Source organism: Salvelinus sp. IW2-2015, linkage group LG14 (genome assembly GCF_002910315.2).
Source record: "Salvelinus sp. IW2-2015 linkage group LG14, ASM291031v2, whole genome shotgun sequence".
In the NCBI taxonomy this organism is placed as follows: domain Eukaryota; kingdom Metazoa; phylum Chordata; class Actinopteri; order Salmoniformes; family Salmonidae; genus Salvelinus; species Salvelinus sp. IW2-2015.
In genome coordinates this window covers 21,482,791-21,509,610 of record NC_036854.1, presented here as the reverse complement: position 1 = coordinate 21,509,610, position 26,820 = coordinate 21,482,791, and the positions used below count along the sequence as shown (strand labels likewise).

Genomic DNA, 26,820 nt, shown 5'->3' with positions numbered 1-26,820 from the left:
ATGGCGGCTACGGAGAACGAGAGCTCACAGTCCTCTAAAGCGGCGGTGGCCCGTGTCGGCGGCACTGTGTTTTCCACGAAGCGGGCGAAGAAGGTATTTAGCTTGTCGTCGGTGTCTGCAACGTGGCTGGTTAATAATCCGTGATTGTCCCTGTCACGTACGTCTCATATCTGAGCCGTTGAATTGTGACTCCACTTTGTGTCTGTACTGACGGTTTGCCTGTTTGATTGGCTTACAGAGGGCATAACTGAACTGTTTGTACTCAACTATATTCCCAGTCACCTTACCATGGTTAAATGCGTTGGTTTGCTCTTTCAGTTTTGTGCGAATGCGGACATCTTTTTAGAAATGTAATCTTTATTTAACTAGGCAAGTCAGTTAAGAACAAATTCTTATTTACAATGATGGCCTACCCCGGCCAAACCCTAACCCGGATGACGCTGGGCCAATTGTGCGCCGCCCTTTGGGACTCCCAATCATGGCCGGTTGTGATACAGCCTGGAATCGAACCAGGGTCTATAGTGAGGCTTCTAGCACTGTTATGCAGTGCTTTAGACGGCTGCCACTCGGGAGCCCTATCCATCTATGCACGGCTTTTGGTTTGGATAGGTTTTAATCGTCACGGTGGGAACATCATCCCCTATCCACTTTCTGATGAACTCAGTCACCGTGTTAATGTATACGGCAATATTATTCTCAGATGCTACATGGAACATATCCCAGTCCATGTGATCAATACAATCTTGAAGCATGGATTCCGATTGGTCAGACCCGTGTTGAACAGTCCTTAGCATGGAGACTTCCTGTTTGAGTGTCTGCCTATAGAAAGGTAGGAGCAGATTGGAGGTGTGATCGGGCGAGGGCCTTGTAGCTTTCCCAGAAGGGAGAGTAGCAATGGCCAAGAGTTTATGATGCTTGAGTAGTGCAGGTAATGTGTTGGTAAAACGTTGGTCAATTTTTCCTCAGATTTGCTTTATTGAAGTCCATGCAGCCTCAGGAATTTTGGTTTCCAGTGTAGTCCAGTGTAGTTCCTTGAGAGCCGTCGTGGTATCGGCTTGTGGGGGAATATACATGGGTGTGATGATGACTGAGGAGATTTCTCTCGGGAGTTAATGAGGTCGGCATTTGATTGTGAGGCATTCTAGGTGGGTTGAACAAAAGGACTTAAGTTGCTGTACGCTTCCACGATCACACCATGAGTAGTTCATCATGAAACATACACCTCCGCCTTTCTTTTTAGCGAGTAATATATACATTAGTGAGTAATATACTTGGATGGATGGTTTTCACAATTAAAAGTCCACTCCAAATACCTCTTATTCGCCGGCGACGTCTTGGGACAGCCTCTGAGATAAGTGGGATCACCTTGGGGGGTACGAACAAAGGATCCAATTCAGGAAAGATGTATTTCTGGTCGAAATGCAACAAATATATATATACTGCAGAGTTGCTTAGGAGTCAGGAACCAGGCGACCATGTCTATCAGCACCACCTTAAACAAATCTCTGCTTCTGCATAGCAAGAGCTACCGGTGCATCAAGTCTGACACCAACAGGCTCCTGAACAGCTTCTATCCCCAAGCCATAAGACTGCTAAATAGCTAACAATGGCTACACGGACAAATGGCTACACGGACTGTCTGAGTTGACCCTCTATCTACACTCACAGGACTCTACACACTCACGCATAGTGACACTCCAACACACGCACACACGGGCACACACACACACACCACACACACACACACACACACACACACACACACACACACACACACACACACACACACACACACACACACACACACACACACACACACACACACACACACACACACACACACACACACACACACACACACACACACACACACACACGCAATCATCATATACACTGATGCTACCCTGTTATCATATTTCCTGATACCTAGTCACCTTACCCCTATACATACAGTATTTACCTCTATCAATCCAGTATCCCTGCACATTGTAAATATGGTATTGGAACTGACCCTGTATACTGTAGCTTACTTACTTTCTTGTGTTCTTCTTATTTCTTATTTTTCTATCTCATGTGTTTTTGTTCTATCTTATGCTATTTTAGCCATACATCGATATTAATGCATTGTTGGCTTTAGAGCTTGCAAGAAAGGCATTTCCCTGTACTTGTGCATGTGACATTAAAACTTGAAACTTGGAACTTGAAACACACAACATGCGCACACAGTGTGCACCACTATGGTAGCTTCCTAAACAGGCCTGTATCACAATGTCTGTTCATTTCACCGCCCCTAAATTTGGGGATAAACACCATTTGTTGGTCAGGCAGGTTATTAGGGAATGAGAGAGAAAAGGAGGGAGAGAGGGGGAAAGTGTGTGTGTTTCCTCCGTTATAATAATCCCTATAAAATCCAGATTTCTCAATCCGCAGCTCAAGCTGACAGTTTAAATAAAATCATTATAATCCCACATGGTAAGAGAAATGAAAATGAGGGGATTAAATGGAGAGGCCAACCCCCCCCGCTCTCTCTCTCTTTCACCCCTTCCTCCTCCAGGGGGACAAGAATGCCCCCTTTCCCAGCCTCGCCCCCCCCCCTCCCCCCACCCCCTGTGTCCTCCCTAGGGACAGGGACAGAGGGCTTAAGAAAGCTCTAGATTTGGGATTGGTGCTTGTGCTTATACACATCCTCCTCCCTCCCCCTATCCCCCTCCCAACCTGTTCCACAGTACTTAGCCACAGTCCTACAGTCCTCAGGAATGTATGTGTGAGTGTGTGTGTTTGTGTGTGTGTGTGTGTGTTTCAGGGGAATATATAATTGGACATTGGAGAGATGTAGTAATCCAATCAAATCATAGTCAATGATCTCTCGTTCTCTCTGTCTGTTTGTCTCTCTCTCACTTCCTCTCTGTCTGTCTGTCTCTCTCTCACTCCCTCTCTGTCTCATACACCCCCCCTGTCATGGTTCACTCACCATATTATTCAGCATATTATTATGCCAATCAGTAGTCAAACCCAAAACTYCTCCACTACTGCCATTAATAATCCTGCTGTACCTTCCACCCCTGGCTCTAATTTAAAGAAAGCTCCCGTGCCTTTTGTCCCTCCCAGGCCTCTGTGGTAGTCGCCCCAGTGACCCCCCGTCCCCTCGGAAGGCTCCGGAAGGTTGACCTCTGTGTCATTGGTATTCCCGACGAGGTGGGATTTTAATCTTTAATCCCGTATCCCTTCCCCCCGGCACGGATCAACTCATTACGGAGAATACACCGAGTGTCATCACCCATTACCCACGATGATGTGCAAGTGCAGTGGTACGGACGGCCGGGCCCCTGTCTGTTTTTTGGTGAGCGATCCGCGTGTTCAGTTCAGTCGCCGACTCCATTCACCACTTAATCCCCCACTTACTCATCCTTCCTGCTTCCTCCCTTCCTCCCTCTATCTCTCTATCTCTACCCATCTTTATCTCTCAATCTCTCTCTCCTCCAATCTCCCTCTTTCTCTCTTCATTTCCATCTCAGCCTTTCGCTTTGCCATTTACCATCTTTTTAACCCTCTTTCTCCCAGGCACTCTCTTTATCTTCAACTCTCTCACTTGCTGTTCTTTCTATGGCTCACTCTATCTACCCACCCCCAATCTCCATCTCTTCTCTCTTATCCCTCTCTTTTCTCCTTCGTTCTCCCTCTCCCTCCCTTCCTCTTAAAGGATCATCTTTAGCTAAGTGCTGTCCACTTTATTTCCACTCTCTGCCTCTTAAGTGACCATTTGATAATCTCAGAACGCTAGTCTCCAAACGACCCAGGGGGGCCGTGGGTGAGACTGTTAGCCCAGAATGACGCTCCTGATCTGGTCAAGACTGTGCCGGGCCCTGGGTCCTCTGGAGCTGCTGGGGATATTGAGGCCATGGTGTCATGGAGGAAAGGGCCATGCCAGAATCTCTTGGCGTGAGATCATCAGAGCAGATGGACATCTATCTCTCTCCCTCTCTCCCCTCAATGTCTCTCCCCCTCTCCATCTCTCTCTCTCTCCCTCTCTCTATCTCCCCTCAATGTCTCTCCCCCTCTCCATCTCTCTCTCTCTCCCTCTCTCTCTATCTCCCCTCAATGTCTCTCCCCTCTCCATCTATCTCTCTCCCTCTCTCTCTATCTCCCCTCAATGTCTCTCCCCCTCTCCATCTCTCTCTCCCTCTCCCTCTCTCTCCATCTCTCTCTCTCTCCCTCTCTCTATCTCCCCTCAATGTCTCTCCCCCTCTCTCTATCTCCCCTCAATGTCTCTCCCCCTCTCCATCTCTCTCTCTCCCTCTCTCTCTCTCTCTCCCTCTCTATCTACATCCCTCTCTGTTCATCTTGGTCTCATTTCACTCTCTCTCTTCCTTCCATTTTCTCTTCTTCTCTTAATCTCTCTCTCTCCCTCTTTTTTTACTGAGATATTCTCTTTGTGGAACAGGGAATGGGTCAGAGCGTGTAGCACTGAGAGAAAATAGAATAAGACTAGTCTGGTTGTTTAGAGCTCAGATAAAAGGCCATCGCTTGGCAGGGACACATTTTGTTTTTCTACTGGACACACAAAAGAGGCAGTGAAAGGAGGGAGAGAGTGAGGGGGAGAAAGAGAGAGAGAGAGTAAGGGGGAGAAAAAGAGGCGCAGAGGATGCAGATTTTTTGTGAGGATTCTTTCTGCAAATGAAGGTGACACTGGATGCACACACGTGACACACAGAGGTCGTGCTGAATGTACAGGATTCATAGTATCTCCTTACAGAAAAGAAAACCCTTAGTCAGGACACACACATACACACACACTTGTGTTGCTTCCCGCTGTCCTCTTCACGGGTCATTGGCTGAAAAAATCCCCTGTCACGTTCCTTTGGGACTGAGCTCTGACAAGCCGGCAGAACAGGATAAACTTCCTGCAAGGAAAACCAGGAGTATCAGGAATACCCAGAGGGCTGGTTTGTCTTCCCTCTTATCACAAGACCCAGAGACTGACAGGGGATTCCCGTCTTACACCTAACAGTCACTTAACAGCTACTTCATCATTATGTCAAACAATATTAGTGTCAACAGTTGGTTACAGTTTATTTTACAGTTCACTACCTATCTGATACTGAGAAATCACTTGTTCATCTACCAATTACTCTCTTCTTCTTTTTTGTGTGCTAAATAACTAAAATCTGCTAAAATAACTCAAATGAAGCGTCAAAATGAACAGCCTGATTTATGTCATTACAAAACACCTTAAGACACATGGATGGGTCACGTTCATGTTATTCACAACAGCAGATCAAATTAGACCCAGTCCTACAACAGAGAGACTGTCCAGACAATGTATCTAGAATGGCACACAGGTGTTATGACTGTAGGTCATATATAGCCAGATTAGCCAATGGCTGTGGTATGGAATTATGGTCGAGCTGTCGCACTCACAAACACGCACGCACGCAGCACGCACACGCACACGCACACGCACACGCACACGCACACACACGCACACGCAACACACACACACACACACACACCACACACAACACACCACACACAACACACACACACACACACACACACACACACACACACACACACACACACACACACAGAGAGAGAGAGCTGCCTTACCATACTTGTGGGGACTTTTGGAGACCAACAATTGATTTCCATTCAAAAGCTCACATAGTTGCTGTCACAACTACAAACTCCATACAGTTTTGTCAATAAAACTCCTGAATGCAACTGTTTATGTCAAATAGTTTTGAGTTCTACTTGTAGCCCTGGTTGTCCTAAGAGGAAATGGAAAATAACTTAATTGTGAGGCTAAATATAAGGCCTGGACTCTCGATAAATGAAAGTCAGATAAATGAAAAGGCGATTTTTGCTGGGGTCTCGGGACTGATAGAGTTAACCTTAAACCTAACCCTCATTCTAACACGAACCATAAACCTAACCCTTAAACCTTTTGTCAATAGGGGGTGCTGTTAGCACTTTATTTTTTTTTGACATTGCCAAATTAAACTGCCTAGTAGTCAATTCTTGCTCGTACAATATGCATATTATTGTTATTATTGGATAGAAAACACTCTCTAGTTTCTATAACCGTTGGATATGTCTCTGAGTGGAACAGAACTCTATCTACAGCACTTTTCCTGACAGGGAGTGAGATTTCAGAAATCTTGGCCTCTGGTCCCAGGTCAGTTTTAATGTCCCTGTGAATGCTATGAGGATACAAACACTGCCTACACCTTCCTCTAGATGTCAGTAAGTGGTGACAATTTGAATGGAGTCGATTGCGCAATCAGGCCCTGTATAAAACAGAAAAGACCGGAGTAGCTTTCTTTTGGATCCTGCGCTGGACGCATGAAGGGCGTCGGACCGACCCCTTTCCAAGCCTTGGTTTAGCCAGTAATATATCGCCGGTCATGTTTTTACTTGTTATAGGTGTTAAAAACATCATAAGGTAGTTAATTTAAACCGTTTTATAGCAATTTATATCCGTTTATTGCGATTTTGAGGCATTTATTTGTGACGCTCTTCCATGAGCTGGGCACGTTTCCTGTACATACGAACGTTATTGGCCATTTCGACGGGACAAGAGGACATCTTTCGACACAAAGACGATTAGACCGGAGAAAGGATACTTTGCCCAAGATTCTGATGGAAGAACAGCTCACAGTAAGAACTATTTATGAGATAATCGCTGTTCTGTTGAAAAATTTTAAACGCATATATCGCCATTTTGTTATGTGTAGCTTCGCTTGGCGGACCCGGTATTGCACAGTAAGGATAATTTTAGAAATGTAAGTCAGCGATTGCATTAAGAACTAATTTGTCTTTCGATTCCTGTCAACCCTGTTTTTTTAGTCAAGTTTATGATTAGCTATCGATTAGACTAGATCACTCTCAAAGATAGCGCCCGACATTTTCAGGCCAGTTTTGCTACTATTCTCATTGTATAACCACGTTTTTTTGTGGCTAAATATGCACATTTTCGAACAAACTCTATATGTATGTTGTAATATGATGTTACAGGAGTGTCATCGGAAGATTCTGAGAAGGTTAGTGAAAAAATTAATATATTTTGGTGATCATAACGTTAACGCTCCGTTGCCTTGGATTCATGCTGGGGTAACGTTTGCACATGTGGTATGCTAATATAACGATTTATTGTGTTTTCGCTGTAAAACGCTTAGAAAATCTGAAATATTGTCTGAATTCACAAGATCTGTGTCTTTCCATTGCTATGCTTTGTCTATTTTTATGAAATGTTTTATGATGAGTAAATTGGTAATACACGTTGCTCTCTGTATTTATTCTAGTCGAGTTGGGTGCAATTGTAAACTATGATTTCTACCTGAATATGCACATTCTAACAAAAACTATCCTATCAATAAATATGTTATCAGACTGTCATCTGATGAGTTTTTTTCTTGGTATGTGGCTATCAATATCTTTATTTGGCCGAATTGGTGATAGCTACTGGTGGAGAGAAAAAATGGTGGACAAAGAAAAATGGTGTCTTTTGCTAACGTGGTTAGCATATAGATTTACATATGTGGTCTTCCCTGTAAAACATTTTAAAAATCAGAAATGATTGCTGGATTCACAAGAAGTGGATCTTTCATCTGGTATCTTGGACTTGTGATTGAATGATATTTAGATGCTACTATTTACTTGTGACGCTATGCTAGCTATGCTATTCAGCTTTTTTACTGGTGGGGGGTGGGGGGTGCTCCCGGATCCGGGTTTCTGACTCGGTAGAAGTTAAGCCTAAAAAAAATGTTTACAAGTGAGGACCGACAACTCTTCTCTGAATTGTAGTTAGTTTACTATTCTTGTACTCACAAGTATAGTAAGACGTTTATACACACAAACACACAAACACACGCCACACATGCACACACATGCACACACACAAACACACTCACAACACACACACACACACACCACACACACACACACACACACACACACACACACACACACACACACACACACACACACACACACACACACACACACACACACACACACACACACACACACACACACACACACACACACACACTGACTGGAAGAAGCTGCTAATGGGAGAAATGAGAGGAGGACTACTGAAGGCTCTCTTCTAGGAACAGCCCTGAGTGTCTGTGTATCTGTCCATTAATTCCATGGCAATCTGTGTGTGTGTGTGTGTGTGTGTGTGTGTGTGTGTGTGTGTGTGTGTGTGTGTGTGTGTGTGTGTGTGTGTGTGTGTGTGTGTGTGTGTGTGTGTGTCTGTCTGTGAGTCTCTCTGGAGAGTTCTGTCCTCCTGACTCCTCCAACTGCCAAGTGTGTGTGTGTGTGTGCGTGTGCGTGTGTGTGTGTGTGTGTGTGTGCGTGTGTGTGTGTGTAGGGCATCTTTTTTCTCTATGACAATGACCCACAAATAGGCACATGCCACTCTATTCCTGTCCTCTCAAGGCTCCTCTGGTGTTTTAGTGACTCTGCCGAGGCATACCAGGGGTTAAAGGGAGATTTGGAAGGGTTGGGGTGTGTGTGTGTGTGTGTGTGTGTGTGGTGTGTGTGTGTGTGGTGTGTGTGTGTGTGTGTGTGTGTGTGTGTGTGTGGTGTGTGTGTGTGTGTGTGTGTGTGTGGTGTGTGTGGTGTGTGTGTGTGTGTGTGTGTGTGTGTGTGTGTTGTGTGTGTGTGTGTGGTGTGTGTGTGTGTGTGTGTGTGTGCTAGGATGTGGTGTGTCTGACAGCTAGAGAGAGAAAGGCAGAGACAGGGAGGGTTAGAGGGGGTTGTTTGCTTAGTTTTGCCCTGCATTTGCAAAATCAAGGGAAACAATTAAATCTTTACCAAACACTTATCTCCTTCATTTTCCTTTGTTTGCTTTTTTTGTCTCTTAGGGGGGGTCCACTATGAGTCTCACACCCTCTCTGGCTCAAGACCTGTCTTTTCTACGCATTAGATTCCAGAAACATTAGCTATACTTCCTCTGAGAGGGGGGTGTTGTGGAGGAAGGGCCATGGACCCACCCTCAGGGAGTGTAGTGTAGTGTAGTATTGTAGTGTAGTGTAGTGTAGTGTAGTAGTGGTGTAGTGTAGTGTAATGGTGCAGTGTAGTGTAGTGTAATGTAGTGTATTGGTGCAGTGTAGTGTAGTACAGTGTAGTGTAGTGTTGTGTAGTGGTGCAGTGTAGTGTAGTGTAGTAGGATGTAGTGTATTGGTGCAGTGTAGTGTAGTGGTGCAGTGTAGTGTAGTATGATGTAGTGTAGTGTAGTATAATGTAGTGTAGTATAATGTAGTGTATTGGTGCAGTGTAGTGTAGTGTGGTGTAGTGGTGTGGTGTAGTGTAGTGGTGTGGTGTAGTGTAGTGCAATGTCTCACACCCTCTCTGGCTCAAGACCTGTCTTTTCTACGCATTAGGTTCCAGAAACATTAGCTATACTTCCTCTGAGAGGGGGGTGTTGTGGAGGAAGGGCCATGGACCCACCTTCAGGTAGTGTAGTGTAGTGTAGTGAAGTAGTGTAGTGTAGTGTAGTGTAGTGTAGTGTAGTGTAGTGTAGTGTAGTGTAGTAGTGTAGTGTAATGTAGTGTAGTGTAATGGTGCAGTGTAGTGTAGTGGTGTAGTAGTGCAGTGTAGTGTAGTGTACTGGTGCAGTGTAGTGTGGTGGTGTAGTGTAGTAGTGTAGTGTAGTGTAGTGGTGTAGTGTAGTGGTGCAGTATAGAGTAGTGTAATGTAGTGTAGTGTAATGTAGTGTTGTGTAATGTAGTGTAGTGTAGTGTAATGTAGTGTTGTGTAATGTAGTGTAGTGTAGTGTAGTGTAATGTAGTGTTGTGTAATGTAGTGTAGTGTAGTGTAGTGTAATGTAGTGTAATGTAGTGTAGTGTAGTGGTGTAGTATAGAGTAGTGTAATGTAGTGTAGTGTAATGTAATGTTGTGTAATGTAGTGTAGTGTAGTGTAGTGTAATGTAGTGTAATATAGTGTAATGTAATGCAGTGTAATATAGTGTAATGTAGTGTAGTGTAATGTAATGTAATGTAGTGTAATACAGTGTAGTGGTGCAGTGTAGTGTAGTGTCTTGAACGCACCTGAGCCCAACCAGGCACACGACAGGAAGAGGGAGTCGCCATCCTAACGTTAAGTGCTCACTTCCTGCTATTTTCTGACCATCTCTTGAAGCAGGAAGTCGTTGGAATGGAAAAAAGAGTGACCCCAAAACACCCGGGAGAGGACCAACGTGCGAAAGAGGCGAGCTTAAGCCATCCCCAAAGTGCGCCAGCCCCAACACAGATGCCAGAGAAAGAGGGGAGGGAAGAAGGGATGGAGGGAAGGAGGAAGGGGGAAGGGAGAGAGAGGAGGGGGAGATGGGAGTTCATGGTGCGCTCCTCCTGGGTCGCGTTTGGGGCGTTGGGCGGCACGATAGGCAGGATGTTATGGTTTATTTAGCGCTGTAGTGTGGGCGGCGTGGACAAGGTGCATGGTGCCCTCCGCGCCAGTCTCAGCGTGATTTATGGCCACGCTGGCAGACACCTCTGTCCACGGGGAAGTCTTTGAAAACGCTGGGAGTGTATGTATGTGTGTCTGAGTGTATATATGTGCATGTGTGTGTACGCAGCACTCTGTGTGTGCGTGCGTTCATGTGAGTGTGTTTTGAAGGATGCAGCTTTGTGGTCCGTGGGCTGCTGGTTTTTAACCTGTAGCTGAAGTGTACTTATATATGGCCCAACTGAGAATGGATGAGGCAGGTCTCTGATTAATTAAAAACACAGCTCCGAAAATGACATCACATTAAGAGGTAAAACGTTAAAGACAGAGTGCAGAATATTCAGTTCAACTTCAGTTCGTTATATGATCAGATGATTACGGTCACAAAAACAATGCATATGTCCACCAATCAACAAGTGTCATCAATGTAAAACATACTATTGGCTAGTTAGTGCAGGTATGTAGGTATGGCCATGTGTGTTGGTGTTCACATGATTTGTTACAATGGCGTTACCCGAGCCATGAGCTCTCCAAGATTCTAGAATGTTCTCAGTGTGAAAGGTAACAGAGAGTTCAAGAGAGGTKATGGATGACAGGACACTCCAGTCCAGAGGCCTGCTGGGAGCTAGCCAAAACATCCAGACAGGGGGTCAAAGTTCTTGGATATAAGTAAACTAGAGGACGGGGTGCAAATGGTTAGCGAGGTGCAGACTAACAGACCATACACTTCAAGAAAGTTTCACACTCCACATTGCTGCCAGTGATTTATTGGAGAAGCAACGTTTCTGCATCTCTGAGGAAGGTGTTTGTGTGTGTGTACTATTCTAGTAGGTCGCCTATCATCAGATGAAAGTGAATGCGTGTTTTTAGTGTAAGAGGCACTATTAAGAACTCATTAACCTGTGTTATATTTGAAGTCTCCCGCCCATCGCTCTCTAATGTATTTTCCATAAAGTGTTTTTAGATTTAATTTGGCTTCCCTTTGATTTTACGACCCTCGCCTCTGTTATTGTAGGATATCTTAGCGGTTCCTTGTAATTTAGTTTTATGACACGGCAAATCGAATACAATACACCCCCCAGGGAGCACTGACCTCCCTTCCAACAAATATAATTACCGACATCACAGAAGCGAAAACAGACCACCGCACGCTTATCTTTAGGCCTACTCGTTTTTTTTCTACGTCTCACATGTTGGCACGTGCGGGGGCTTACCGGTACAGGCACATCACAGACACGGTGAAAAACAGCTAAATATAGCAGCTGAGGTCTGGAGGTGGATGGGGATGGAAAAGATGGAAGCCCAGTGTCCAGATCTCTGCTGTGAGCCCAAAGCCAACCCTCAACACACTTCTAAAAATGATGTGGGATGCATGCCAGCAAAGCCACTACACAACAGTAAAAAAATACATTAATTGCACTATAATGGTGACTAACGGTGACCACAAACTGTTAGGGCCTACATAAAACTGTCCCAACAGCAGAGTCCCAACAGCAGTCCCAACACCTTACCACTGCTACACCTGGCTTTCAACGGAGCCTTGTCTGACAGCGAAAAACTGTTCATTCAGCCTCATTTACTGCCTTTAAAAAAAACATAGCTGATATGGCTGACTTGATTAAACAAATGTGGTTTCTACCGACAATTGAGATGTATAAACGATGGCATAAGGGAACGACAAGCAGATAAGAGGCAATCCGTAATTTTGATTGAGACATTAATGATCGAACGACGACGGACATAGTCAATTTAACTATTTGTTCAGCACTTTTGAAATGTACAGCGACAGAATTCAGAACATGGGCCGTTCTTACAGTGTTCTTTCTGTATACCAAGTCAGAACCGTAGGATAAATAAAGGGGGCATATAAGCAGACAATGAAAGCTCTTACAATATTCGAAGATTACATTTCTCTAAAATGGGTTATAGGTTACATGTGCACCACCAAGTTAGAACAGTAGGCAAAATTAAGAGGTGAGGCACATTGAACGCCGTTTGGGTCTTTGAGTGTCAAAAAAAATACACGTTATATAACACTATTTGACGCGTTAAATAAGCTTTTAATTGGACATGTCAAATAACACAATTCTATTATAGAATGTTGTGTCTGCTGAATTTGCACGTGCAAGCCAAGTGCCACCACTTCTATCAGTAGCACTGTCAAAGCTGTACAAAAAAGATAGTAAACAAGTACACACCGGGCCACGAACAATGTGTTTACAATACCGCATTGGTGAAAATAGACCAAATGATTAGGGTGAGTCACATGGGCTACTAACAGCTTACTACATACACTTAGTATTACTTTCTTAGCTACAGGATACATATCTCTCTGGTATCCTACATAATTTATGAAGCAGCGTAAGACATTTTTGGACTCAAGTTGTTGTGATGTGCTTGAACAGGAAAGTGGCGCGCCGGTCCTTTGTGGTCAAATTTTGTCATCAAAGAGAAAGATGCTGGATTTACAATTCCGAGTTGAATGACTGTTCAAAATGTTTGAACGGTCATTCCCAGTTGCAATGCTTGCAGTTAGGCACTGTCACCTCACCAATTCCTTACAAACCACTCATTGTTAAATTTGCGATCTCCAAACTGTTGTGTAATGTTTATGTCCAATGGCCAATGAGCACCAATACGTTGTATCTATATTTTCTCTTCATTATTTCTCTTCATATGACAAGGATTAAAAAGGATTTGCCAGTAGACTGGATTCATGATGATGACTGCTAGCTAAGATTGTGAAAGTATGATGTTGACATGATCAGTCCAATCAAAGCTACTGTACATATAATGTGATTTGACGGAATTTCTGTGGCCAATGACCTTGAGCCTTCTTGGAACGACACTTGTAATATAACGCTATGGCTGAAATTTTGGATGTGTAAGGTCCCCATGAGTGACAGAACACTGAGCCAATCATGGTGCAATGTTCCTGTTTTCTGCTGGCCCGCCCCTCCACCACAGAAAGCACTGAGCTAGGCTGAAACACCTGCATTTTGGATTTGCCTTTCTCAATAAAACAAAAAACAGTCCTCTGCAGTCCTCTGCAAAATKATCAGTTTCTCTGGTTTTTCTATTTATAGGTATGTGTTTGGGTAAAATGAAWTTTTTTGTTTTATTCTATAAACTACTGACMACATTTCTCCCTAATTCCAAATAAAAATATTGTCATTTAGAGCATTTATTTGCAGAAAATGACAACTGGTCAAAATAACAAAAAAGATGCAGTGTTATCAGACCTCGAATAATGCAAGAAAATAAGTTCATATACATTTTTAAACAACAGAATACTAATGTTTTAACTTAGGAAGAGTTCAGAAATCAATATTTGGTGGAATAACCCTGATTTTCAATCCCAGCTTTCATGCGTCTTGGCATGCTCTCCACCAGTCTTTCACATTGATGTTGGGTGACTTTATGCCACTCCTGCTGCAAAAATTCAAGCAGTTCGGCTTTGTTTGATGGCTTGTGACCATCCATCTTCCTCTCGATCACATTCCAGAGGTTTTCAATGGGGTTCAGGTCTGGAGATTGGGCTGGCCATGACAGGGTCTTGATCTGGTGGTCCTCCATCCACACCTTGATTGACCTGGCTGTGTGGCACGGAGCATTGTTCTGCTGGAAAAACCAATCCTCAGAGTTTGGGAACATTGTCAGAGCAGAAGGAAGCCAGTTTTCTTCCAGGACAACCTTGTACGTGGCTTGATTCATGTGTCATTCACAAAGACAAATCTGCCCGATTCCAGCCTTGCAGAAGCACCCCCAGATCATCAACGATCCTCCACCAAATTTCACAGAGGGTGCGAGACACTGTGGCTTGTAGGCCTCTCCAGGTCTCGCACCCACTGTGACATTTGGTGGAGGATCGGTGATGATCTGGGGGTGCTTCCCTGATTGATGGGTCGCCACTGACAGAGGAGCTTTGACGCACCATGGAGCCACACACAGAAGCAGTGCAGAACTGGACACTTAAAATGCCTTCTTAGTGGTATGGTTTACTGTCGGAAATGGTTGATAATGTCTTTGCAACCTGCAACAGGCCCACATAGGAAAGCCATGCCATAGGCAAAATAGTTTTACGTCCCACAGACATAAGATTTGTTTAGCCTACCCCAGTACTGCATGGTAAGCCACAAACGTGATCTTTTTTAGTAGTTGGTGATCTTTTTTAGTAGTTGACAAGTGAAAGGTCAACACAAACAATGTTGGTCATTCCCGTGGGTGCTGTGTGTGTTTCAATGACACTTTCCCTTTCTCTTTCTCTTTCTCTTTCTCTTTCTCTTTCTCTTTCTCTTTCTCTTTCTCTTTCTCTTTCTCTTTCTCTTTTTCTCTCTTTCTCAGAGGAGGGGATAAAGGGAGAAGTGATGACAGGGAAGTGCTGAGGGGGCTCTTTGTCTTTGAGCACTATAAACCTCTATATATTTCATGGTGTCATTGTTTGTTTTAAGGACGTCGGCAGTGTTTAATGTAGTTCCAGGGCATTTCAGAGCGTGTCTCTGCTGAAGCACCTCCAAGGCGGCAGTGGGCTTCGGTCGGTCGGCTCAGTCCACTGCCTGCCTTGCATAGATTCTCTTTGATTTACTCCCTACTCTGATAGCAGTTGTTGTGTTCCCGTCTTTCATTTACTTTGTTGATATATTATTCTGCATTTCAAGGTTAGGCTAAAGAGACACTCTACTGTGTGCTTAAAAACTTCCTCTAATGCCACATTTTGAAAACCAAAATGTAGATGTCAGTTTGTAATTCTAACTGCGGTTGTAGCACATACAACAGGCGAAGATGTAAAGCCTTTGTAAGACCAATTAAGATGTTTAGAAAATATCAGCAATTTTAATGAGGGTTTGACTGAAGCCATATTTGTTTCTGCTTCAGTGAGCTTTTTTTTAATTGCCTATTAATTCCAAGATATGTTTTCTGAACTGAATATCATATTATACAAATAACATGACACACTTCTCCAAATAGGAGATTGTGTTTATATATATTTTTTTTTTAGACTATATCATTCCCCACTACTTCTTAACTCTTATCAACAGGTATATGTCMAATTGTTTTGTGTGTGTGTGTGTTTWAAAAAAAATACAAAATATGACTCATTCCTCTCAGAGAAGAGTTGGAGAGACATCAGATTTAATTTTTCTGCGTTAAATGGATCTTGTTTACAGTATCCAGTGATGCAGTCTAACCCTGCCAGTCAGTCAGTCAGTCATCAGGAAGAAAAGGAGAGGGGCATCACCAGGAACCACAGTCTCACTGTCCTTGTGCCATTTATTCATAACGTGGATCATCAACTTGACTAGTCATTGTGGGGAAGTAGACTCACCCTTTAAATACAGAGGTATAGGTTGTGTTTACATAGAAAGACCAATTCTGATCGGTTTCCCAATTATTGGCAAAAGATCTGATAGGTCCAAATGCCAATTGGCAAAAGATCAGAATTGGGCTGACTGTGTAAACACCGCCTATAGAGTACCACAGTACGAGTCATAATAGCCATAAAACCTAGTGGTCAAATAAGAAAATGTTTCCAATCGTTTTTCCACCATTCATTTTTCCTATAGGGGATACTTAATATAAGGGCTGTGTTTCGAGTAGGCTTACGTGTGACATTTTGAGAACCGTGTAATTGTCTCCAGGACAAGGTAACTTTTATCAATTAATTTGCTTGTATTTACCCCCCCAAAATTAAATGCTAAATAGCAGCTAATGTGGCTATCATAAAGAACTACAAATGTCATGATGATCTGGAAGAGACTGCTGAATTGAGGCAAAGGTAACAATCTCTGGATTAACTATCTAATGTTAGCTAAATGTAGTAATACATAAATTGTCTACATTTCTTTAAATTGACAATTATGTGAACTGTCTTGTGTAATTTTTATATGGAGACAATGCTTGCTAACAAATGTGTCAGCTAGAGTTGACGTGTGGGAGCTTGCAGGGATTTGTAGTCTTGCATGATGTCTACTTTGATGCTAATTAGCATTTTCGAATCTGAGAGTAAATAGAGACTAATATATTGATAAAAGTCACCATGTCCGTGAGATTTACATGGTTATCAAAATGTCATGCCATGGTAAACCTATTTTAAGTGTTTAAAAAAAAAAATCCTTATGGGAAAATAAATGGTGGGGAAATGATTGGAACCATTTCCCTGTTTGACTGCTAAGTTTTATGGGTATTATGACATCTCCACCGTGGGGCTCTATTGACATAGATAGTATCCTAATCATCCTAATTTCCAAGTACAGTTTTACTCTTTAAGTAATATCTCTTCCTCTCACTGACTTTTCTTCAGTACAACACATAACATCCAGATTCATGTTTTTCTATTTCCCTTACAGAGCCATCATCATAATCATCATCATCATCATTGTCACCTGCAGGGACCTGGTTCTCTAGTGAGCGTGTCTCTGATTACACTTGAATACATCAAGTCGTAAGGTTGTGCATCCTGTTGGGCCTGGTAAGAGTGTGAGACGCCTACTCATTCCCAGCGCTCGCTGCCGTCTCTCTCCTGCTCTCCTCTTCTCTTTTCTCCTCTCCAAGCGAGAACCTTTTTATCCAGGGACCCCGAGACCTCTCTGGAACAAAACAGCTTTTAGTTTCATACCTCTTTCTCTCTCTCTCTCTCTCTCTCTCTCTCTCTCTCTCTCTCTCTCTCTCCTCTCTCTCTCTCTCTCTCTCTCTCTCTCTCTCTCTCTCTCTCTCTCTCTCTCTCTCTCTCTCTCTCTCTCTCTCTCTCTCCTCTCTCTCTCTCTCTCTCTCTCTCCTCTCTCTCTCTCTCTCTCTCTCTCCTCTCTCTCCTCTCTCTCTTTGCCTGTGTTTTCACAAATAGCACCTATTTTCTCTCTCTCTGTCTCTCTCTCTTTCCCTCACTATATCCCCTTCATCGCTCTCTCCTCTGATTATTTTTCAGAGAACTGTGTCTTGTGAAAAGCGTTGAGCGTTGTGGTCAGATAATCATGTCATTATCTGATTGAGAGGTTTTTGTAAGCATCATTGCTTAACAGGCTACTTCCACATGTACTTTTGTCTGTTTATGTTGATGGACCTCCTTATGCCTGTTTCTCAAAACCTGCATGTGTTTCCCAGAATAATGTCATCATAGGTAGTTACCTGGGAAATCACATTACACTGTCTTTTAGTTTGTGTTATACAGATCTGAATGTAGGCTCCTTGCTGGTTATAAGCCAGTTGGTATTGATGCACTGAGATTCTGGTGAATGTGTATGAATAGTCTACACATTTTTTATGATTGATAATGGAATGAATTAAATGTACTTATCATTAAATAATTCAACAATTACAATAGCCATACAGTTAAATTAAAAAATACTTTGGTATGTATAGCAATGTGGTGTGAAATTGTGTCTGGTAAAATAATAGTATCATTAATAATAATAGTAATACACAATAATAATAATAACACACAAGAATGATGATAATAATAATATTAATAATAAATAGTAATAGTAATTAATAATCCTTATTGTAATTAAATCAGCATCCAAAATGTTTCTCTCTTGAGACTAGTTGTTGGGCAAAATTAGTAAGGAGGGCAATAGGCCAGTGACCCATCTCAGAATTCCTGCCTGCCTGACTTGTGCGCGCGCCTATTACCAAGACCAGCCAGCCGATTATAGTTTAAAATGTACGTTAATAAAACCTCTGGGAGAAAAGCATGTTTTCATTCTCTCCCTTAATGCCTCCTCCCGTGTTGATCCACCAACTCAATCCCTAATAAATATGTCAATAAAGTCACCCATCAGCGCGTAATGCGCCGCTTATCAGCCGTGGCCATCAAGGTGGTGATGCGGCACACTCGACAGAAAGGGAAAAATTTGTTTGAAATAAATAGTGTTGATCCATCTGGAATGGACCGAGATAAGAGGTGCCAGTGTTAACGAACACGTTTCCGCTACACCTCATCCGAGTCTTCCTTTTCCAAACACAGTCTATTTAATGTCCCGGCCTGTTTTTCCATGGAGCGTACGCACCGAGGGCACCGTGGGGAGATGAAGCCAAATTAACTGGCCGAGTTGGGGAGCGGGGACGGGACACCTGCTTTGGAAAAGAGACTCCAGACACTAAAGTTCGCTGACTTCATTACAATTTATTCACCCTCAAAAACACTTGCTTGCGACATGGAAATGAGACTCGCCTTTCCTTTTTGGCATTTGACAGAAAGACATAGGAAAATCATAAGACTTCTGATTAAGCACGTCGGAATCCTGTTTATGTAACGGATAGTTCGTTTTATTATAGCAGGCATAATGGACTGAAAAAAGTGGACTGTAACTTTGCATCTAAGGGTTTAAAAACAACAGCTGTAGCTCCATAAAAATAGGTGCAATTTATATTGGATTCAAGATAGCCCAGACACACCTGATGAGTAATGTTTCGTTTCATTAACATTAGGACAACATACTACAAATACTACTACTACTAATAATAATACTAATAATAATAATAATTTACACTTATGCTATGTTTAAAACTCCTCTAGAAATAGAAATTCAGGCGACATAGGCTACATGTAGCCTATATAGGCCTGCACATTGACGCTAACCACATTCCTGATTCCTATGAAATCGTATTAAGAGTGATGTCAGTGCATGTAACAGTCGGAGTAGAGTATAATGTAGTAGTCTATAACGTCCATTTTCCGTTAATGTTGCAGAGTGACGGTCATGGATGTTCTTCCTCCACAAAATATTATGCATAACGAGGAGTCTGCTGAAAAATGTTCTAACATACGACTCAATAACATTAGAAATCGTGTATCAAATGAAACAAGGGCCTGATTCTATTCACACATTTTGTGTACTATATATATATATATATTCAATTTAGGGAGGAATCTTATAATTATAATTATTGAACGCGTACGGAACTAGGGCTAACGACAGTGTTTTACAGAACACCGGTTCAAATATCTACTACAAACATGCGTGAAAATTGTACACTGAAATATAGACTATTAATCTAAAATATTTCGAAGTGAATAACATGTCTATTCAATTGATTATGTGCTGATTAGTTGTTACAGGTGTCTCGAGTTCAAATATGCAGAAGAGAAAAAGTAAGGCTAAGAATTCCAAAGGGCATAGTCAAATCTTTGCAAACTAATCGCCTATAGGCTACTTGCCTGAATATCAAATATAAAACATGAAATGTGAGGATTATAATTTAACATCTAAATTGATCATTTCAATGCATATAACGACACAGACTAATATTTGCTTAGTTATAAATATAGTATTAATATGCAGTGAAAAAGAGAGATGGAATTTTGTTTAAATGAGTCTCACTCTGTGACCTGTGAATTAAATAAAAGTTAGGCCTAACACAAACTCGCATTTGAGATGGCTCCAGCCCGTGTTATCAGGCAATAAGCTAATAATCACACACGGTTTGACATTCCATGATATAATGTAGTCAAGCCTTAGCATGTTGCTCTGTGGTCGGTAAATCAAACGAGGGTAGTGATATATCGACACCATGCCTTTCTGAGCCYCCGCGCCCGATGCCATATTAAACCCCTGGCCCCTGGAGACGCACGTATCCAATACAGAATAGCCTACAAATAACACGCCAATGTTCATATCTTATCGTTGTTACAAGCATAATGTTGCACAAAACAGCCATACAAACTCAATAAGCCCAATTGAGATATGACAATGGAATCTCTTATTGAATGGCAAACTTGGGGGAAAAATCTAAATGAAAAGTTGTTGCGTAAAATGAGTGCGAAATGTGTGTTTTAATGGATACTGTTTTACATTAGTTCAAATGACATAAACACGTTCTCGTGACATAAAATCTTAATTCAGTGTCTTAAAATATGAACCATTATCATATGTGCCCAACAATATGTGCATAACATGAATGTTTATGCAAAACATTATTGACAGAATCACAAAACGAGAAGCCACTTCAAAATGATATTTTCTTACATATTCACTCACTGATTTGTAAAGAAAGTGATAAGTAAGAGTTTTTTTTGCCTGTCGGAGTCCCATTCCTCGGTCAAGTTTAGTGCGTTGTACTCCTCCCGGACCCGATGGACAGTTCTTATTGGTAGGTACGAACCGTTACATCACCAAGCTTATGACGCGCCGTCTTCCTGTTTCCTTCAGCTGTGTCTTAAAGTGAATCTTGTTGGTGGAGGAGAGCTCGAGCATCAAAGCTCTGCATCGCGTGCGCCTCGGAGACACACACTCACACCAGCTGCTACGACATCACCGCCACAGTCTTTCAGTCTCGAGAGGAGAGGATAGAGGAGAGCGGCGGAAAATAGCTATTTTGTGTCTTTTTTTCTGTTCTACGCGCACGCTTATCACTCACTTTACTCTTGCTTTTCCTTCCCCGAGCAATTATAATATTCACYGTCTCCCGGGGGAAGACTCCATATTCACTTTCAGCAGTAAAAGGAGCTCGCTTTTCTCTTCATCTGCGGGGTAAGTAACCTTGTCCTCAGATACCTCCCTCTTGTTCTTTTGCGTCGCGTGCGCTCGGTGGGCGGAAAAAAAATAAACAAATCAAAATGATAAACAGCGGAATATATTCTGATGAAAGACAACGTTACCTTTACGATATTATTTGACTGAATTGTTTTTCTTTCACTTAAAGTGTGACAAAGATGCGTAATTTTTATGAAGATGATGTGTGGATGAATTTATCCTTCTAAATCGCTGGCAGACAGATCATTTCTAACTTTTAAAAGTAAGTTACTGTCTTTTAAAGTTTGGTCAGTTTTAAATAAATGTTTTTTTGGCATATAAAGACGTTCAAGGCTGTCTGAGTTGGTTTGATTTGATCGAAGACTGGCGTCTGTTATCTTTTCATCTGTGTCGGCTACACCAGTCCTTTTCGTTGGCATATGGTCTTTGTTCCGATAAACGTTTTTCTTTCATGTCTATTCTTATTCGTCCAGTGTTATTTAGTAGGAACGTATGTGTCGTTTCGATGTAAACAAGCTTTATCATTTTTAATATCTGAAATATAACATATCAGATAGGCTAGATGTGATCTACTCTTTGAATTGTAGCCTATATGCATGTTTCAGTCTAATAGTTGCATGTACTGTTTCCCTGGTATAGTTTATTGTAGTGCGCTCGCTGATAGAGTTTATGGTAGTGCCAAGAACGGTACAATTTTGACGGGGGAAAAAACGTCCGAAGTGTACACTATGGAGACAACAGGGATATTTGGCACAGAGGCGCACAACCCCGTCACCCCGCTCTCACCATTTTTGTGCCTAAAGTCTAGCAGGCCTTATTGTTGTCATATTTAGAATTTTCAGTCCTAGACTTGCTTGAATAGGTTACTATGCTCTATTACAAATCCAAAGGGGTTATGAACTTTTCTTTTAGTTTAGTTTTGTCCTTCACGGTGCCCCGTTMTCACTCTCTCAGAGTTTGAAAGATCCTGGGAAAAGGAGCGAGGGGGAGTTAAAAGGGCTCGAGAGACGAGCATAGCTCATTGTTCAACTGCGGTCATATTTCCTTGAAATTGTTGAAAGGTCTTCCAAGTGATAGACTGCGCATGGGCAATGGGGGACAGGTGCGCCGTCGGAAAAGACAGGTGCTGGCGGCTCTATTTTGAGCGATAACGACATAGCCCATTGTTAAGGTCTTGTGGCGCTTAAGTCAAGGTTTTCTTGGAGATATATCACCCTTGTTTGCACTTATGGAGATGGATGGTTAGAGAGAGTTGAGCCAGAGCCATTTATCAGAGTCAGACAAAGACATGGTTTTATTATAGACCAAAATTTGCTTAGTCTGTGTAATATATTTCCTTTTGTTTTGCCACAAAATATGTCAAGCTTTCTCAACCTTGTTTCTTTTTCCTTGAGCTCCAGCAATAATGTGCTAGTTTTATATATTTTTGTATTTCAACATAAGTTACTCCATCTTACTGCTTGTTTTCCTTTTATTGCTTAACAACACAGTAATAAGACGATCTCAAAAAGTTTCTATTTTAAGTGGTGTGTGTGTGTGTGTGCGCGCGCGCGCGTGCGTGCGTGTCCGTGCGTGTGTGTGCGTGTGTGTGTATGTGTGCATTAGAAAAGAAAGTGATGCTTGTTATGCATGGTTAAGTTAGTATGGTATATATGAAATTGTCATATACTATAGGTGATTCGTAGAGTCCCAAGTGACGATAAAGAATGGGTTACTTTATAGATGGGATGGTCAGACAGTCATACTTTTCCTGTGGCCCCATTTTCAATATCCATATCTGATTGGTTTAAGAAGATATAAATATTTGTTTTAAAAAATGACTTTGTCTCTCAAAAGATGTCTTGACATCTCATCTGATAAGTGACAGTATATTTGCATTGTCAATTTGATTGTACTTGTACTAAAATCTCAAATAGTATTTGACAGATTTAATGTATAGATTTGAATGAATGTTCTCTAGTAAGAGATCACACGACCTTCAACCTTCAAAAACCCGATTCACCCGATACGTATGTTATTAATATAGATTTCCTATTAGATTGTCTCCCTGCTGTTTCACTTAATAATTACTTTAGTAGTGTTCCTGATAGGATCYGGGTTTGAGAAAAAGCACTCTCCAGGATGCAGTCTGGTTATCTTGCACGATATTGTCTATACAGGTACTCAATATTTGAGATGAGCAATGTGAAATAATATCATAAAATAATTCTCAAATTTCAYATAAAAGTTTTTTTTAATTCTCTATTGAAAGTGAATGTTAATTCATTCTGTAAATACACTGAATAAAAGTCCCATACCACTGACAAAAGACTGCATGCGTAGCTGTCAGCCGATGCTTACATAGCAGTACTGATGCTGTCTGGATTGCGACAAAATGTTTCCTTTCATAAAGGCATTAGGTTTTTGTTAGAGCGCTTTAAGTTGCTCCTTGGCAGAGTTGACCCATGTGACCCGTTCATTAGAGCAGAATTAACCAGCTTTGCTAGATGAAAAGACAAGCAAAAAGCCATAGAAGTGAGCCCCCACTGGCACAAAATCAATAAGCTTATTTATCTGTATTTATGTCGTTTTTCTATTATTGTTTAATTTAAGATTGTGATATTCTGATTCATTTGGCTGGAAGAAGCTCCCCTCCAGAATAGCTAACAGTGCGAGTGTGTGGATTCGATCAGGGTGCAATTTAAGAAGCGCTCTGGAAATAGGCTTTATGTTTATGGCACATTATGATAAAAGTACTACAACACTTGCAATAGGGGTGATATGTGGTTTGGGTGAATATAGTTATTGTACTACATACACTTAATGAATTGCTTTGGATATGAGCGTCTTCTAATCTAAAGTAATAAAATGTAGCCTAAAATGTAAATGACGTAGTGATGACTTTAGGAGAGGAGATTATAATTAAGACTGCAACAGTTTACTGTGTCTTTATGGCATTCAATCCAACCTCAGCCTTTCTCTTTAGTCTATGACTTAATGGTTTTCTGCACCGGCTTGAAGCGCACAAACATGGAAATGAGGACAAGTACTTAAATAATTATCATAATGTTATGCAGCTTTTTGTTGCGTGGGAACTGGTTCAGTGTTACACAGGCAGGCAGCGTGAAACAGGGGACAGACAGGGGAAAATGTAGGCTGCGTCTGAAATGGCACTTTATGCCCTGTATAGTGCACTACTTTTGACTAGAGCCCTATGGGCCCTGATGAAAAGTAGGAAATAGGGTGCCATTTGTTAGGACTTTGCCCTGGAATGCAAAGACAAGGCCTAGTTCTGACCCCATCACTCCTGCCTTCTGCTCTCTCTTCTCCCTACAGTCATTAGTTATGTTGTCTAAATGGAATCATGTAGTCGACAGTTGATGCTGCCTGTCCTCAGGTATTGCATCTAGTCTTGAGATAAAACCGTATCGCTGGTACATTTTTATACAGTGGAGTGATGTTACTCTCTGGAGCACTGCTATTCAATTATTTCTAACATTATTTGGTAGTAGGAATATTAGGACTTTATTTATTTATTTATTTTTTATTAGAAAATATATTTAATGTCAAGTTTTGATATCAGACAATATAGTGACATTTTAAAGTAAATGATCCATCCCCTTCAATGAATCAATACATGTTTCCTTTCTGTTTTCTTGCTGCCAGGTGTCATTCAGCAGCGGTCCTAGAGGAGTGGCTTTGTGGGATATGGCCCAATAGCAGCAGCCCGTGATGCCGGACCATGACAGCGACTCCCTCCTGAGCAGACAGACCAAGAGAAGACGTGTGGACATTGGTGTGAAGAGGACAGTGGGCAGCACCGCCGCCAACACAGCAGCAGCTACAACCAGCGCCGACATCGCCTGCGCCAAAGCAGCCATCTTCAGTGCCATGAACTCTCTCAATTCCCACCACCACGGCTCCGACGCAGACTCCACGGACTGCTCCATGGTGCAGCCACACGGCCCCACTGGGGTCGTCACAGCAACCGACAGCGACTCCAAGTCCAACGTGCTCCGGAAGCTCCTCAAGAGAGCCAACTCGTACGAAGACGCCATGATGCCCTTCCCTGGTGCCACCATCATCTCCCAGCTCCTCAAGAGCAACATGGCCAAGAATGGAGGTGGAGGAGAGAGAGTGGAGAGAGGAGAGAGAGGGGAGAGGGGGGAGAGAGGAGAGAGAAGAGACGGGGGGTTCCCCGGKTCGGGCCTCTCAAGTGGGGGTTCCGAAGCCCCCCAGGAGGACGCCTGCAGTAACTCGTCTCAGGACAGCCCCCAAGAGTGCCTCTCCCCCTTCGGCCGCCCCTCGGCTCTGGGCGCCTTTGACTTAGAGCGCCTCAACGATGAGCACCTGCGGGCCAAGCGCGCCCGCGTGGAGAACATCATCCGAGGCATGAGCCACTCGCCCAGCGTGGTGGTCCCCGCACGCCATCTCGGAGAGCGGGACCGTGAACGGGAACAACGTGAACGGGAGAGGGAGCGAGAGATGGACGGGGACAGGGAGATGGAGATGGACTGCCCCCCACAGCCGCCTAGCCCCAGGGGAGAGGTGTGCAGCCGGGAGAACAAGAGGAAGCAGCGCCTTCCCCAGCAGCAGCAGCAGAGCTTCACCCAGCTGGTGTGCCAGCGTAAAGAGCAAAAGCAGGAGGAGCGCAGGCAGCTGAAGTTGCAGCTGGAGGACATGCAGAAGCAGCTGCGCCAGCTGCAGGAGAAGTTCTTCCAGATCTATGATTCCACCGACGATTCTGAGCACGACCTGGCCCACGACCTGGGCAACATGTCTGAGGACAGCGCCGGGAGGTCCGATGCTGGGGGAGATGACCGGGCAGACCGCTCCGACAACGAGATGTCAGACCTGGACCCAGGACACTTCCTGGACCGGGCCAGGGCATTGCTCCAGGAGCAGGCCCTGCTGGCGGAGGGTAACAAGCCCAGAAGAGAGGGGCTGGTCCGGGGGAAAGGTCCTGGTCAGGGTCCTTCCTCCTCCATGCACCATGCGGAGGGCAAGCAGCTTGCTGAGACGCTGAAACAGGAGCTCAACTCAGCCATGAACCAGGTGGTGGACACAGTGGTCAAGGTGTTCGCCAAGCCCCCGCGCCCCGCACCCCCCCAGGTCTTCTCGCCCCTCCCCATGCCCCCAGAGAGGTTCGGGGTCAACGGTGAGGGCCCCAACTTCCACACAGCCAACCAGCGTCTGCAGTGCTTTGGTGACGTCATCATTCCCAACCCCCTGGACTCGTTCGGTGGCATGCCCATGCCTGGCGCCAACGACCAGACAGAGGCGCTGCCCCTAGTGGTGAGGAAGACTCCGACAGAACACCATCACCAGTCCTCAGCTGTGGGCGCCCACGGGGGCCACCACCACCCTTCCCTGCACCCCTCCTCCCTCTCTGCCTCCATGGGATTCAGCCCCCCGTCTTTCCGCCACCCCTTCCCCCTGCCTCTCATGGGCTACCCCTTCCCGAGCCCCCTGGGCCCACCCTCTGGGGGATACCCAGGGAAGGACCGCTCCTCCCCAGACTCCATGGACCTGTCCAGGGAGACCACCAGCCTGCGCACCAAGATGTCTTCAGTGCATCACATGGGGCACCACCACAGGTCGCTCTCTCCCAGCCACCCCGGGAGCACCGCAGAGGGGCTCTCCCTGTCCCTCATCAAGTCAGAGTGTGGAGACATGAGCGACATGAATGACATCTCACCATACTCAGGCAGCACCGTATCCTTCACCACACTGAGGGAGGGAGGTCGGGACGTGAGTAGGAGAGGGAGTTAGAGACGCTATAGATGGGGTACTTGTTCATCTTAGATATTGTCAGATATTGTTATGACTATTGCATATTATTGCTAAATCACCAACTTATTGCTTTTCCTGTTCTCTCCAAAATTACTGTATTTTGTATTATTATATCCCCTTCTCTCT

General features: G+C 43.5%; 1 protein-coding gene and 1 long non-coding RNA gene across 3 annotated transcripts in view; one reads left to right on the top strand and one right to left on the bottom strand.

Annotated features, from left to right (window-relative positions):
• Positions 1 to 15,564: 15,564 nt before the first annotated feature.
• Positions 15,565 to 20,517, bottom strand: LOC139028668 (uncharacterized). Its single transcript, XR_011480886.1, has 2 exons — positions 20,428 to 20,517; positions 15,565 to 17,040 (listed from the first exon to the last, which is right to left on the bottom strand). It is a non-coding gene; the product is annotated as an uncharacterized lncRNA (long non-coding RNA).
• LOC111972689 (prospero homeobox protein 1) overlaps positions 19,361 to 26,820 on the top strand; it is a 51,100-nt gene continuing 43,640 nt past the window's right edge. Inside the window, exons 1-2 of one of the 2 annotated variants that reach the window (XM_023999719.2) lie at positions 19,361 to 20,919; positions 24,568 to 26,616. In XM_023999719.2, the coding sequence (XP_023855487.1) occupies positions 24,634 to 26,616 (1,983 nt within the window). In that variant the 5' untranslated portion in view covers positions 19,361 to 20,919; positions 24,568 to 24,633. Of the gene's footprint in view, positions 20,920 to 22,780; positions 23,082 to 24,567; positions 26,617 to 26,820 lie in introns of those variants that run through there. The other variant, XM_023999721.2, reaches the window with a different exon arrangement.